This window comes from Cydia splendana, chromosome 14, assembly GCF_910591565.1.
Source record: "Cydia splendana chromosome 14, ilCydSple1.2, whole genome shotgun sequence".
NCBI classification, from domain to species: domain Eukaryota; kingdom Metazoa; phylum Arthropoda; class Insecta; order Lepidoptera; family Tortricidae; genus Cydia; species Cydia splendana.
In genome coordinates, this window is record NC_085973.1 from 607,775 (window position 1) to 623,697 (window position 15,923).

General features: G+C 37.5%; 1 protein-coding gene across 1 annotated transcript; it reads right to left on the reverse strand.

Moving 5' to 3' along the window:
• Positions 1 to 6,278: 6,278 nt before the first annotated feature.
• On the reverse strand, positions 6,279 to 7,831 carry LOC134796970 (cytochrome P450 6B5-like). Its single transcript, XM_063769164.1, has one exon. The coding sequence runs from the start codon at positions 7,788 to 7,790 to the stop codon at positions 6,279 to 6,281; it is 1,512 nt and encodes a 503-aa protein (XP_063625234.1). The 5' UTR covers positions 7,791 to 7,831.
• Between the last annotated feature and the right edge of the window lie 8,092 nt (positions 7,832 to 15,923).

A 15,923-nucleotide genomic window follows, 5' to 3' on the forward strand; every position in this document is an offset into this window, starting at 1 on the left:
ATGAACCGTGATAGCTAGACAGTTGAAATTTTCACACATGATGTATTTCTGTTGCCGCTATAACAACAAATATTAAAAAGTGTTCCGTTCTTGATGGGTGAGTCCGACTCGCACTTATTCAGTTTTTTTTTGTAAACGAATTTAATATTAACGGATAGGCATTAATATTAAAGAATGAAATAGTAGTGATAATTTCCATACTCGGAGTAAATATCTATGGAGTAGAGACGCGCACTAATTTCTATCTGAAAAATTCTGTCGTTTTTGGCGCGGGGGACGAGGTAACGCACACAAATAATGTTAACACTAATGCATTTTTAGCATGCGTCGCTACACACGCACACGACAAAATTATCAAACACTAGCAAAAACTATATTCACACAAGTACAAGAACAAACACAGACAACCCTGTCCGTGAACGAGATGACGTCAGTTCTAAGTAAACCTAGATAGTGCGAGGGACGCGCCGATAATATTGTCGATAAAATTGACAATGAATTTTAATTTTTGATTTTATCAATTATAATAATAATACAATATCAGGGCAGCTTGTGGCGAGCTGTTGGGGATTAGCGACCTCACGTACCCGAGTGCTCCTGGAGAGTTCTGTTACCCGCAAGGAGGGTGGGTGGGACAGGATTCTCTGCCTCTGGCTTGCCTTAGCCGGCCGGCCAGAGTGGAGTCGTTAGAGCTATAAGCTCCAGGGGTGGAAGTGAAATATGCATAAGGCGCGAGTTGGCACAGTGGCTGTTAACAGCCACTGGGTAGAAAGCGGCGCACACCTCTCGACACCCCTGAGCCGCTCACACCGGTGTTGCCCTTGAGCCATCCCAGATGTCGCTTTTTGTGGGGGCCCATCTTGTGAGGGCGAGTCACCGTCTGCCGGAAATAAAATTGCATACCGTTTTATTAGGCAGGCGTCCGGTTTTTTACCCCATAGCTCAGTTCTTAGTCCATCGCTTTCACCCAATAACCTAGTACATTTTAGATTCCATCAACTCTCAATAGTCCTTACACCCTGGCGGGTGCTGCCTCTGCGTGCGTCCCATGACACTGGCAAGGGCAGCCTCCGCTCGGTGTACCCCTTACATTTCATTAAAGTGTCAAAAGGGCCTCTACGTGTTGGCTTCGGCTCCGCGCACGCCTCCCAAAGGTCCGGAACACCATTGTTCCGTGATGGGAAAGACATACAATATCAAGTCTTTGTACCAGCATTTTACTAACTTATGATGATTTAGATGTTATTTCTAATAGTTTGTCAATTTGTTTAGGGCGAATCTTGCAAGCTGATATAGAATGATTTTTTATTATCAGTTCATTAGTTAATATTTTACATGTTGGTTTACTTCTGAAAGCAATGCAATATACTATCGAGCATGCAGATCTGATGACAGAGATGGAACGCGGCCATAGGATGTCATTTAAGGGATATTGAGTAGGGGATAATTAGTATATATATCGGCGGTAGATCGTAAAATCGGGCATATCGAGATATTCCCAGGCATATCATGAGACTTGGAGCGAACTCAAGCACGAAGCTCAAGACCGATCCAGATGGCGGCGCACTGTGGACGCCCTCTGCCCCACCTAGGGGACATAGGACAATAAGTCATATCATGAAACGCCGCCATTTAATAATCCGCCTTTTGCATTTTTTGCCACGGCTAGTGCTGCATTCTATGTGGCATTTGGAGCAGAATGCGTAGGTACTAGGTAGGTACTAAAATCATACGCTACCCAAACACGTACTATAAGTAGGCTGTCAAGCCATTTCAATGGTTATCATTTGCTAAAATTAGGACATCCTACTTATTCGATATGCCTAAATGTTGAGGTTTGAACGGTATGGCTGGTGGTCACTAGTCAGATCATGACATGCCGGAGTTTCACGATCTGCTTAGGAATATCACACCTTGAAGTTAGCACGATATGGCTGGTGGTCACTAGGCAGATCATCATCTGCCTAGGAATATCACTCCTTGAGGTTTGTACGATATGGCTGGTGTTCGCTAGGCATCATGACCATCTGTATATTATTCATTATGTTTATATCGATTTTACCGATATTGGTTTTTATGGTGTCCCATCACTAATATTGGTACGGTGATACCAGAGTAATAAATTAAAAGTGCCTATTTATGGAAAGTGACAGCCGTAAATACCTTAAATTAATAAAATATTTGACATGTTAAATAAAAATATATAGCTGGTCAAGCAAATCTTGTCAGTAAAAAAGGCGCGAAATTCAAATTTTCTATGGGACGATATCCCTTCCCGCCTACATTTTTCAAATTTGCCGCCTTTTTCTACTGACAAGATCTGCTTGACCAGCTATATGTAGAAACTAAAGGAAAAATTAATTTAAAAAAAAGAGTCTATCGGTAATTTTACGTTATTTAGGGGTTGTGCACAAATCACGCGAGAAGTTTTCGACTACTTTTTGATCCCCCGTCCCCCTTTTCTTTATTCTTATAGATCTATTTATTTGATTAAATAGATTAGGTTGATATGAAACTAAGGTGTTATATAAAAATAATGTGTTACATAAATTATAATTATAACAAAAAGCAACGCAAATAGGGCATATTACTGCAATGTTCTGCCGCCAGAGTGTAGCACTAAGCTAGCTAGTAAATTTTCTCTTTTCTCTTTATCGCTCAAATATGCAACTCTTGTTCCGCGGCGGACCCCCAGATTGTGATGGATTGTGGTAGTCGCGCCCCCTACGCAGAGTTTCGCATAATATTCCCTATTAGAAATTCTACTCGTACCTAATTAATATTTAGAAAGTCTTCTTTAGAATTACCCTAAAATAGATCTAATATCATATCACTGGTATCACTGTCAGATTGACAATATTTTTTAGTTATTTGCAAAGTTAATGCACTATTTGATAATATTTAGATGTAATAGTACTTACATATGATAAGAAACGTGTTCTTTTTGTAGACTAGACGTTTCCGATCTCATTTTGCACGAGAAAACGCTGCAATTCGGCATTTTCGGCTCCTATCATTCCGCTTAGACTGACGTTTGCTGAATGGCGTATGACGTGTGGCAACTAGTTTTATATAACCTCCTTGACCGGCGGCCGCGATCTTTTTGCAGAGGGGAACGCCTGTTAATGGCCGCTCCATAGATATTTACTCCGAGTTTCCATACTTTCACTTTAGTGCCATGAAGGGTAAGTACAAAAGGGTTCCCTCTTTTGAGATTGGAAAGTGGGCTAGGTTATAAATGCGGCCTTCACAGAACCGATCTGCGACCAGAAAAGTGGGTCAGGTTAGAACTGTGATCCTTATAGAACCAAACTGCAACCAGAAGTAAGTTAGGTTAGAACTGCGACCCTTACAGAACCGAACTGCTACCAGAAAAGCGGATTAGGTTTTTTTAATTACATATTTGTTTTTAGATATATCGGAATAGTAAATTTTTCGAGTTATGATTGTATGTTACGGATTTAAAGTTTTCTGAGATGAGATAGGTTTGTAACCACCTTGATGAAGGTATGAAGTCTAAAAGTAAATAATTACTTAATTCAAAATGAGTATTACCTATTACTATTATAACACTTTAAACTCTCGCGTTTTGTACACATATTTAATTACACAAACGGGTCTACCGCGATATAATTTCATTGTTTTTACCTTTAATTCCGACGTTTCAGCTGAGTTGCACCAGCTGTGGTCACGGAAAGACCACAGCTGCTGCTGCTGCTGCAGCTTGTGTCTTTCCGTGACCACAGCTGGTGCAACTCAGCTGAAACGTCGGAATTAAAGGTAAAAACAATGAAATTATATCGCGGTAGACCCGTTTGTGTAATTAAATACCTATTACTATTATTTATTTTACCCGAGCAAAGCCGGGTTTTCATCTAGTAATATATAATAGAGGGCCGTTTTTTCAGGCTTTAGGTTAGTTCTCGTCCATGTCGTCTCGGATATGGGTGAATATGGTATCGATGCATTCAGTGTAATGCTCTGAACAAAAATATATGAGATGACAAGCGCGAAAGTGGTGGGGGTAATTGCTGTGACGTCATAAAGTCGGCAGTACAAACTTTTTTTATTTTCGTTTAAACATACCATGTGGGGTACCAAATGAAAGGGCTTTGTGAGTAGATCACAAATATATAACATACTCGTACTGTAACATTTTCAATATTTGGTCTAACAACTTATTAGAAAACGTTTAAAAATTGTACAATCCACTGTTGACTTTCAAGTACTCTAAATTGAAAATGGCTGTATGAATTAGTCCAAAATACATAACCTTGTGACTGTAAATATCCTCTATATCATGACAAAAAATAATAAACCAGATAAATCAACACCTAAGAAAAGTACATCAAGTTGAAAAAAGTATAATTTTCTGTTACATTGAACTACAATTATTATTATTAAAACAAACAAAAAAACCCGACTGTTGACATATATGTATTTTTGTTGTGGTCTTTTTACTAGCTTTCATTTGGTACCCATATTGCTATAGTAAGGAAACCCCCCCCCTCTATTCTTTCATTTGCGGGCGTCATTTTCAAAATTTATATAGCCTGTGTCACTACCACAATTCTGACAAATTCAACCACACCTCACATGTCAAAAACCGTCTAGCCATTTAGGCTGTAGGGTGTGCCAAATTAATGGACATACTCGTATATATGTATATATGTATATTACTAGCGTGGGTATGTACCCACGCTAGCAATACGTTACCTTCCTTCTGATGCAGTCGCGTAAAAATACGTTTCCAGGAATTAAATAGTATCTTTACCCGACTACATCAGAAGGAGGATAATGTTTTTCGAGCGTGGGTATGTCCATTTATTTGGCACGCCCTACAGCCCAAGCGGCCGGACAGTTTTTGAGATATGAGGTGTGGTTGAAATCGTCAGAATTATTTACGGTAGTGACACAGGCTATATAAGTTTAAAATTAAAATGCCCTCTAATAAAAAATGGAGGGGGGGAGGTTTGTTTTTTTTTCATACTGCAACAATATGGGTACCAAATAAAAGCTAGTGAGAAGACTACTACAAAAATATAATAATATGTCAACAGTCGGGTTTTTTTGTTTGTTTTAATAATAGTTGGTGTTAATTTATATTATACTTTTACTTTTTTTCAACTTGATGTACTTTTCTTATTTTTTGATCATCATCATCATCATCATCTCAGCCATAAGACGTCCACTGCTGAACATAGGCCTCCCCCTTGGACCTCCATACGTGCCGGTTGGAAGCGACCCGCGACCGTTGGTATTTTTTGATATATCTGGTTAATTATTTTTTAACATTATGTAAAGGATATTCACAGTCACTTGGTATGTATTTTGCTAATCCATTCAGCCATTTTCAGTTTATAGCAGTTCGAAGTCAACTGTGGATTGTAAAATTTTTGAACGTGTTCTAATAATTTGTTAGACCAAGTATTGAAAATGTTATAGTATGTTATATATTTGTGATCTACTCACAAAGCCCTTTCATTTGGTACCCCACATGGTATGTTAAAAAAAAAGTTTGTACTGCCGAATTTATGACATCACAGCAACTACCCCCACCACTTTCGCGCTTGTCATCTCATATATTTGGGTTCAAAGCATTACACTGAATGCATCGATACCATATTCACCCATATCCGAGACGAATAAGCGAAAATCGATTTCTAGAAGACTTTTCTAGGAATTAAGTTAAAATCTAATAGTTTTCCTGAACCGTGATAAATGAAAATTACTTCTCCGTACAGTAAGAAATTGTAAAACCTGCCTTTTGTATATTACACGTTACCTTAGCGAAATATGCCTGAAACTGAATTGCGGTATATTGAATAGTTGAGCAATCAAACGGGATACAAAATTAATACAAAAATTCACAAGCCTGTTTTCTGAGCGAATGTGTACACGGAAACGTTTTCCCTTCAGACTTCCGTTGAGCGTATCGTTCTCCTAATCTCCTCGGAGCTGCGCATCAATTATCGAAGCAATTCCCCCAATTCCACCCAATTCCGAGAGGGCGCGTGTAATGCGAGTGTGATTGTCGCGCCTAAGCCGATATCTGTGAGTCCTAGCCATCGAAACAATACGAGATACAGGATGCCAGTATGCCTGTTATGGTCGCGCTGTATTTTCTTGTCACCGTGACTATCACGTTGTAACAAGTGCCGTAAAACCTCCCAAATATAATTATTCTAGTACTAAAACTATGGTCGATAAGTTCAATGAGTCATTAAATATCAATACCAATGTTATTCTTATACTTTATTACATAAAAATTCAAAGTTTCAATGCCTAGGCTCCAACTTCATCCTGATTCCTCCAATGGGGAACGCCACGAGGTTGTACGTATTAAACCGGAACTCGCGGGACGTGTTCTCCGTTGGCACCACTCTAAACCTGCTGAGCAGCTTTGCCATCATTAAGCGGATCTGTAGCTTCGCAAACCTGGCCCCGATACAGTTCCTCGGTCCAATACCGAAGGGGAGATACACTCCTGGATGTCTCTTAGCCACATTTTCTGACCTGAACCTGTCTGGATCAAATTTCAACGGATCAGGCCAATACTTTTCATCACAGTGGAAAGCAATATTAGGAATAATAGCTGTTAGTCCTTTTTGAAGAGTTACATCGGTTCCTGGGACTTTGTAGTCTTCAGCAGCGACCCGAAGAGTAGGGTCTCCAACCGCGTGCAAGCGAAGAGTCTCATGAAAAACTCTATCAAAATATGTTAAATCCTTTAGCGCTTCGTAAGTTATTTCACCGCCGTATCGATCGAAGACTTCTTCAATTTCAGCAGCCACTCTCTCCTGAATCTCCAGGTTTAAAGCAAGGCGGTAAAGCATGTATGACATTGTGGTCGCAGATGTTTCATACCCTCCAGCGTAAAAGACAAAAGCCTGGGCAGCCATTAAATCTTCCGTTATTTCTAATCTGTCCGCGTCCTTGCCTTCCAATCGTTTACTTCCCTGTACTGTATTTGCTTGTTTCATCTCTAATAGTAAATCCATGAAATCATTTCTGTTTGTTGGTACTCCGTTCCTTGCAGCAGTTACTTGAGCTACGAGCCCTTTAAAAAAATCTACTAGTTCATCTGGAAAAGCTGAAACACCAAATTTCCATCCAGGGTACAGTAAAATCAATTCATAGGCGTGAGAGAGGGCTAATAATTTTTCATTAATTTTTTTTATGGCTTCTATGGTAGCACTCTTTTCGGTCGGGTCCAAATCTAGACCAAACGCACAAGCTGCTATAGACCCCATAGTGAAGTTGCCCATGATTTCATAAACTTCTTGTTCAGGTTGCATTTGGACTAACCCTTCAATGTGCCTCAAAACTTTTTCACTATTCTGGTTCATCAAACACACCATATTTTTCAATTTACCTGAAGTGAACAGTGGCGTGAATTTGTTCCTCAATATTCTCCACGTCTTCGCATCAGCATGGAAAATATTACTACCCATTTTTTTATCGGTAAAACGTATACCACGATCCACGAAATTTTCAAAATCTTTAATCAAGACATGCTTTACAATGTCTGGGTCTCGGATCAAGAGGCATGGTGACGCCATTCTGTAAATTCCAACTACTTTATGGTCTGGAAAATCCTGGTAAATTTTTTCCATGACGAATGCTGCATGTGTGCGACGTAAAGCGGACTCCATTATGTTCCCAAACAGAGGAACGGGCGCGGGTCCCGGGACATTCCGGTCCCTCCAGTAGTTAAAGGTGCGAGTGAAATGAAGATATAACAAATAGGCCACAGTGGACAGACCTAATAGAATATAGGCTAGAGCCATGTCTATTGGTCTATCGACGTATGAATCTTAGAATGAACTAATTAAAAATTGTCATTCAGTCTTAATGTCTGATGTTGGATACATTTGTGTCAATAGCTATGTCGCCTATATTAATTGCATTAAAAGCAAATAGTCGTAGTCGTAAACAAATGTATTGTATTAAAAATATTATGAACATGATGTCACCTTATATGTAAACCGTGTCCATGTGTCTGTAATATCGTTTTCTTTTGTCTTTTTTTGTCAATAAACCAGCTGTAATTTTTGTAACAAACTATGTCAAAGCACTGGAAAAAAATAACAATCGAAAGAAATCGTATATAATTATCGAATCTGCTCACAACATTTCACGACAAGAAATTCAAACGTCTCTAAACTATATGTTGAAGCTAGTCTTCCGTGTCTATTCGCTTGTACTTAGTATTGCTAGAGAATGCAAACCGGTAATAAATTGGTAAAAAACAGTAAACCGATAAATTACCGGTATTTTTCTGATTAATTATTTACCGATTGCATTTCCTAAGTGTGGCTATCAATTAACGGTGCAAACAGATTTTCTTTAACAAACAAACATACTATCCTATACTGCCAAATAACATAAGTAGGTACATATATATATCCAGTTACTTGCGAAAGCGTTCCTGAATATTTGAGACTGTTCTGCAACTTGCACATTGCTATTGAGAATACGGTCTGCAAAGGTACAGTGTGCCGTGTTGCCGAAACGTGTCACTGTCTACAATATTTTTACGGCTGTCGTATTTCCGTGGAAAATCAATTTTAAACTTGTATCACAATCTGAGTGTTAATTGTAGGTTCTTGAATCATAAAGTGATCCTTCTGTGTCTGTTTGCTTGTAGTAAGGCTGTCAATGGCCGGTCCAATTATATGCTGATCAGAGCTCGCGCGCAGAGACAATCGCAGAATCTTATCAAACAGCACTGGTTTTGCGATAGGATAAGACAGTAATGCTGCTGATGCTTAACGGATGCTGATAAGCAATAATGTGTCAACCCACATTCATTTTGCAAATATGTCAACTCAAAAAAATGACGCTTATAATGTAGTATACCCTATAATGGACGTGACCCCGGTAATGGGACATAAAACGATAAATCCTCTAAAATAAGTATCTAAAAGTAGTTTATAAACACTGGTAATATTTTACTATAAATAAGAGTCAAAGAGCTGTTTAAGTTCGACTTTTTATTAAAGTCGGTTATCTTTTAAGAAACTGGCGTCAACCCAAAAGTTGTCGTATTACTGAAAAAAAAAAACAGTAAGAATTCTTAACAAGTTCGCTAAGAGGGTTGAGTTCATATATTAAATTTTAATTAATTATTACTTGGTGTAAACTAGAATTTGTTTTGTTAATTGCATTAACCATGAGATAAGGTATATAACACACTATGTTGTGACTCCAGAGATGTAAAATAAAATAGTGGAATTTTGCCCAATCCCATTATAGGAGCTGTAAAACTGCATACCTCCTATTATGGGACAATTTACATAATTATGCTTTCCATGTCGTAATTTGATATTTAAACAATACAGAAGTAAACTGTAGTTACGAAATATGTCAGGAGGTATGCTCGGACTTCGGATAAATTGATAGAGTCTGGCTACTGAAATATTACACAAATGTTTGGCGGGAAATTCAAAAAATCTTGGGCTGGTCACACTTTGTGTAGTAGGAAATATAGTTTTGATACTAGAAAATATTTTTGATTTTCTGTGCACACGTAAGGTACCTAAGGTTATAAGTTAAATATACGTTGACGTGCACTCAAAGTCAGCTCACATAATTTCTACCACTATGTAAAGTACAGTCAACGATAAACACATAATGTTAACACTTTCTCACCATAGCACTGTCGTGGACAGATATCTCTCCAATGCTCGGGCCAAAAAAGAGGAGGTACAATCTTGTCGACGAGCTATGGTAGACCGTCTGAATTTGGCACTTAAGGCAGTGTCCGATTGGGGTGACGCAAACCTGGTCAAATTCAACGCTACCAAAACGCAGGCGTGTCTGTTCTCTGCCAAACGGAGTCCATTCGGCCTGACTCCGACTTTCCGGGATGTATCCGTACCGATATCCAACCATCTTCAGCTACTTGGCACGAGTATCTCGTCTAACCTGAACTTTGGGGCGTATATTGAATCTCTGGCCAAATCTGCAGCTAGACGATTAGGCGTCCTCGCTAAGGTCAAGCGATTCTTCACACCAGGGCAGCTCCTTCAGCTTTACGTAGCTCAAGTCCGGTCGTGTATGGAGTACTGCAGCCACCTTTGGGATGGATCCGCCAAGTATCAGCTAGCCGCCTTAGATTCCATAGACAAACGCGCTAGGAAGCTTATTGGAGATGCGGGATTGGTAGAGGCTAGACTGCAGAGCCTTGAACACCGTAGAAAGGTAGCTTGTTTATCGGTATTCTACAGGATACATTTCGGGGAGTGTGCGATAGGATTACATAATCTAATCCCCCCATCTCCGTTCTGCCACCGTGGGACTAGACGCGGACTTGCGTTTCACCCTTACGTCGTTACTCTGCCACTGATTAGAACTAAGCGCTATGCATCCAGCTTTATCATGCGAACGGCTAAGGAGTGGAATTCACTTCCTGCAAATCTATTCCCAGTCAACTATAACTTGGATCTCTTTAAATCGAGAGTGAATAGACATCTTTAAGGTAAGCATGTTCCATCCTAGACTGCATCGGCACTTACCATCAGGTGAGATTGTGGTCAAATGTTTACCTTTTTCCAATAAAAAAAAAAAAAAAAATACCATTGTAACAAGGCGAAAAATGAAATGTAGTGTAAATAAGACCTAGCTCTATAATACCGTAATTTTAATCCATCACCAAAAAAATACATAAGTACTATGCCAAATATGCTAAATGCTAAGTATCAAAATATTTATAGAGCACCAACCTCCTAATTTGTTTACATTTGTTTAGGAGTTGTAAACATTGCAGTTTTTCCTTATACAACGCTACACGTCGACTTCGCACATTGTCGTAATTATTTACGAGCTTAAATAATAGTTTGCGAACCACACTCAGTATAGACATTATTAATATAATTTAAAATAAACCCCTTATAAACCGCAAACAATTTGAATTAATGACATAAATTGACAACTGACTTTTAGCTTTTTTTTTAAATCCTAGACAATTGGTGATACAACAACGAAATATCTGTCAGCAATTTTTGGCTAGCCAGACTCTATCGTTTTTACAAACTTTTATTTTACTTGCCCTCTTAGTTTTTATGTTAGTTAGCGTGGGTCAAATCTTGGAAGCTGAATTTGAGCCACTTTCAGATTTCTTCCGATTGACTTGAAATTTTGCATACTTTTGCTAATCGGATGATGCAATATTACGATAACATGGATCTGATCTGATGTTGGAGACAAAAGGTGGCCATGGGAACTCTGTGATTAACGCAAACTAATTGTGTTTGGGTTTGTTAGAATTGTCTCGAGGAGTATTAGTTTGCTGTGGAAAGAAAAATACATTCAGCGATAAAAAATTATACCAAAAATTTATTTTTTTGACATAACTTATTCCATATTTCAATATTTTATACTGATAGAGCAATGTCCATTATAGGGGGCCCATTACTGGATCCACGTCCATTACCGGGGCGCCATTACTGGGTGTCCATGACTGGAGAAAAAAACATCGTTTTAATTTGTTAAGTATGTGGAAACTAATTGCAGTATCTTTGATACAACACGCCTGAAACATGAAAGACGGATAGGACATTCATCTTTTAACACGCTAAGCGGTAGAACTCTTACATGTGTCAGGGAAATATCACAAATACTCAAAATTTCCTCTTAAATGTCCCATGACTGGTGCTGTCACCTTAGTTGACATTTAATTGCAAAATTAATGTGTAAATGTCACTTGTTTCACTGATTTTGTTCCCCAGATCAATATTTGCTAGACCGGTGTTTTTCAAGTATTTTAATTACAGTAAAATGAGCATACTCAAAAATTCAAAATTTAATATAATATTAAAACGAATTATATTATATATAGTAGGTATGATACTGTCATCATCTGTAAAAACTGTTGGAGCACAATTACCCAGTGGGGAGCAAAATAGGCACATTTTACGGTAATGATAATGACCCCAGCATGAGAAAGTTTTTTACGACACCCTAGTTCCTCGGCACAAAAAAAAAATAGGTTAGTCGGAGTGTTTACATTGCACCCAAGTTTGTTCAAATCGTCGAAGTCCTAAAACATTTAAATATTACAAAGCACATTTTTCTTGGCAAATTGTGATGTATATTGAGAAAAAGAAACATGCTGACATTCTGTCATTTTGACACTAATTAGTTATTGAGATCTAGGCAGTTTGGTAAATTAGCCAATTTTATTTTTGCTGTCGTTTTTATTCGTCAGATTTCTATAAAATTTGGTGAATAGATAAAATTCCCTATTACCTATTATGTACAATATAAGCGCAATTTTTCGCGCGCTTATTTCCTTAAAAAATCTTCCTCTGAGTTATAAAAACCTATGGAAGTTCCGTAACTCAACGGAAAATTACTTACAATAATACAATAGGCTTGCGGTGTAGGGTCATTTCTCGAAACATATTAGTCTGATATTATTAGTATGTTGCCATGGTAACCCATACGACTTGACAATTCGTGGACTAATAATATTAGAGTGTTGTCATAGCAACCAATACGATTTGACAGTTCGTGGACTAATAATATTAGTCTAAGGCCCACTTGCACCATCCCACTAACCCGGGGTTATGCGGTTAAACCGTTAACACGGTGTCAAATTATACTGGTAACCATGGTAACTCCAGGTTTAACCGGTTAACCCCGGGTTAGTGGAATGATGCAAGTGGGCCTAATACCGTTCGAGAAATGGCCCCGGTCTATCGACTGATATTATATTACTGTCACAGCAATTATCTAATTCATCTATAATGTGGTTCCCAGAAATAGACTTCAATAGAAAACGCACTCCAAAGATGTCCCCGAAGAGTACTCGTTGCGGAACTAATACACGGGATATGTCCCGACCAGGCGACAGGGGACCGAGCTTGTAATGCAATTAATGTTGGATGCAGCTGCAGAAATCTGGGTAGGTGTAAATATCTCACTTCTAGATACACAGGCAAATTATGTTGCAAAACGCATAAGTGGAACTTCGATAACAGGACACTCAACGGAAACGCCAAAAAGTTCGTATTAACGAGTTTTCGGCTTGTAGATAGTCTTAATGAGCTATACGAGCCCCGATGCACATGTTTTCGTCTAGTGAAACCATTTTTTGAGGTTCTCGCGTTTGTTCAAAAATAATGTTTTAGTTTTAAAATTACTAATATTTAATGCGTATACTAATGTAATTTAATTTTATATGGTAATACTCTGCAATAACTAAATCCAAATACAAGAAATACCGTTTGTACTGAAAGAAAAAAAAAATAACGATTTTTTATTTTTTTATTGACGGGTAGGATTGCAACATATGTGAAAAGGGCTATTACTAGGGAAAGCAACAGGGCTCTGCCAATGTACTGACAATTTTGTTTCGAGCCCATGCATGCAGCAGTGCTGTAGGAGAGGACAATACGATTTGGACAACGTTTTTGAAAAGTAAGTTTTTCTGCAATAAAAGTCTCATGCAATTTTATGATACGATCAAAATAAACTACTTACATTAAACATTACTATTATGGTTCTCATTACTGGGTCATTTAATGTTCATGTGTAAAATTTATTAGAATAAACAAAATTGTTGCGTGGAACTAGACGAAATAATTTGCATCGGGGCTCGTATTTCGAGTTATCGACGTTCGACTGTGTCTAAAATTAATATGTGTCAGATAATTTTCTCCACTTCGTTATGCAAGATATTAATTCAGGTGAATTATTATAGCCTTTATTATTCCTTAAAAAGATTCACATTTAGTTACAAGTATATACATAATTTTTTTTTTTTTTTTTTACAGCTTGAAGTAGTAAATACATTTCATCATTATCATAAGTTGCAAATATGCTTAATGCTATGCTGATTTTATATAACAATAGGTTACCTAATTTTTAGAGCAACAAATATATTTGATTTATAGTAGTCAAGATATTTAAATAATTTTAATAACAACATTTAGGAAGTCATGAATGAATAAAAATAAGATTGTATAATTTAATAAAAAATAAAATATAATAAAAAAGTATACCTAATAATAAATTATTTTTGGTCATAAACCGTGAAATAAAGATAATTAATTTAATAAATGAGCAAAATTGTTGTATAAAATTATTTAAAATCCGTTTAAAAATATTGAAATAATCATAATATATCTATATCACAGTCTTAAAGTTAATCAAAACAAAAATAATAATTGCATTATAAAAATAGTTCACATTTTGTTTGTATTGCATTATTAAATCCAAAAAAAAGTTAAAATAAATTGTAAATAATTAAAACGCATTTCATCTCGATAAATTGTAAACTTACGATTAAAAATATAAAAAATTCAAAATAATAATAATGTATAACATGCAGTATATATATGTTTTTTGTTAGTTAAAATATCTTCTAAGGACCTCTTCTCGAGTAAAGGCCTCCTCCATACTCTTCCAGGTGTCTCTATCTCTTGCTTTTCTTATCCAGTCTTTTCCCGCCACTCTGACAATCTCATCGTTCCATCTATCTTTCGGCTTTCCTTGCATTCTTTTATTGGGCGGGCCTGTCCATGTAGTGATTTTTTTTGTCCATTTGTCGGCGTTCATACGGGCAACATGGCCAGCCCACTTCCATTTTTGTTTCTTACAGTATTCTAGAGCGTCTATAACATTCGTTTTTTCCCTGATATGGACGTTGCGTATTCTGTCTTTTCTTTTAATATTTAAAATGCTTCTCTCTAAAGCTGCTTGACATGTTCGAATTTTGTGTTTGGTGTCGTTTCCATATTCAGGTGAATATTAGGCCCTATCCCATTGTTTGGGTTGTACTTAATCTCCTTTCTAGCCTAATGAGGATTGAGGATTTCACAAGCTCGCAAACATCTTTTTTCTTTGCAGATTAAATAGGCTGCATCACGAAGCCTTCCGTCGCCAACAGGCAATTGGTAAGTCCCATTATAATCAATATTAATGACGTACAATTTAATAAGTTTTTGTCATAAATTTCATTTTTGGTACAAGCTTTTCTCGCTGTTTGTACTTTTCTTACCACAGGCAACTAATAGTCATCAAGACAATTCTAAAAACCCACAAACACAATTAGGTTGCGTTGTTACATCACAGAGTTCCTATGGCCACCCCCTATCTCCATCATCAGACCAGCGCGATGGTACCATAATATTGCATTTTCATCCGACATACATAATATGTATGAAAATTTTCAGCTCGATCTGAAATCGGGAAGTGTGTCAAATTTAGCTTCCAAGATTTGACCCACACTAACTAACCAACTAACAAACTTACATACTAACGGGGCAAGTTAAAAGCTTGTAAAAATCGAGATAAAACGAGCAATATATTTGAAAGTCAAAGTCGGTTAAAAATGTGGCCTACATCAATGATGACGTCATAAGATCTAGTTTTAGACACTACGGCGAAATACACGATACATTACCTACAAACATCTACATAGTTTATACATAGGAACCTAAATACTGACATAACTACCCAACCTTCTCATAAAAAAATCCCTTGATCGGCTATTATTGAGAAGATAGACATTTAGCCTGATAATTCTTCAGCCCTGACCAACTTATAGTTCAGTCGTTCGACGGCAAACAGCGAGTAGTAAGTGCTACAATACTCTGAAGCCTGTGGGAAATCAGAAGATTCTGGATCCCCTACTACGAGACCACTTCTTGATAATAGCTGAACTTCAATAACTTAAAAAAAAATTAAAACAACATACGCTGTATGCCAAAAAAAATCATTTCATGCCAAAAATGCCTTACATCATTTGGGAAAAGAGCTGATACTCTTCAAACTGCTGTATCGATTTCTATCAAACATAGCCAAGAACCACCGCAAGGAAACTCGCTTTCACGTAAAATACCGCATCGAAATCGGTCCAACCGTTGGAGAGCTACGATGCCACAGACAGACAGGCAGACAGACATTGGAGCGTC

Coding starts and splice junctions, on each gene's coding strand:
- LOC134796970 (XM_063769164.1), bottom strand. CDS start 7,790: ATGGCTCTAGCCTATATTCTATTAGGTCTGTCCACTGTGGCCTATTTG.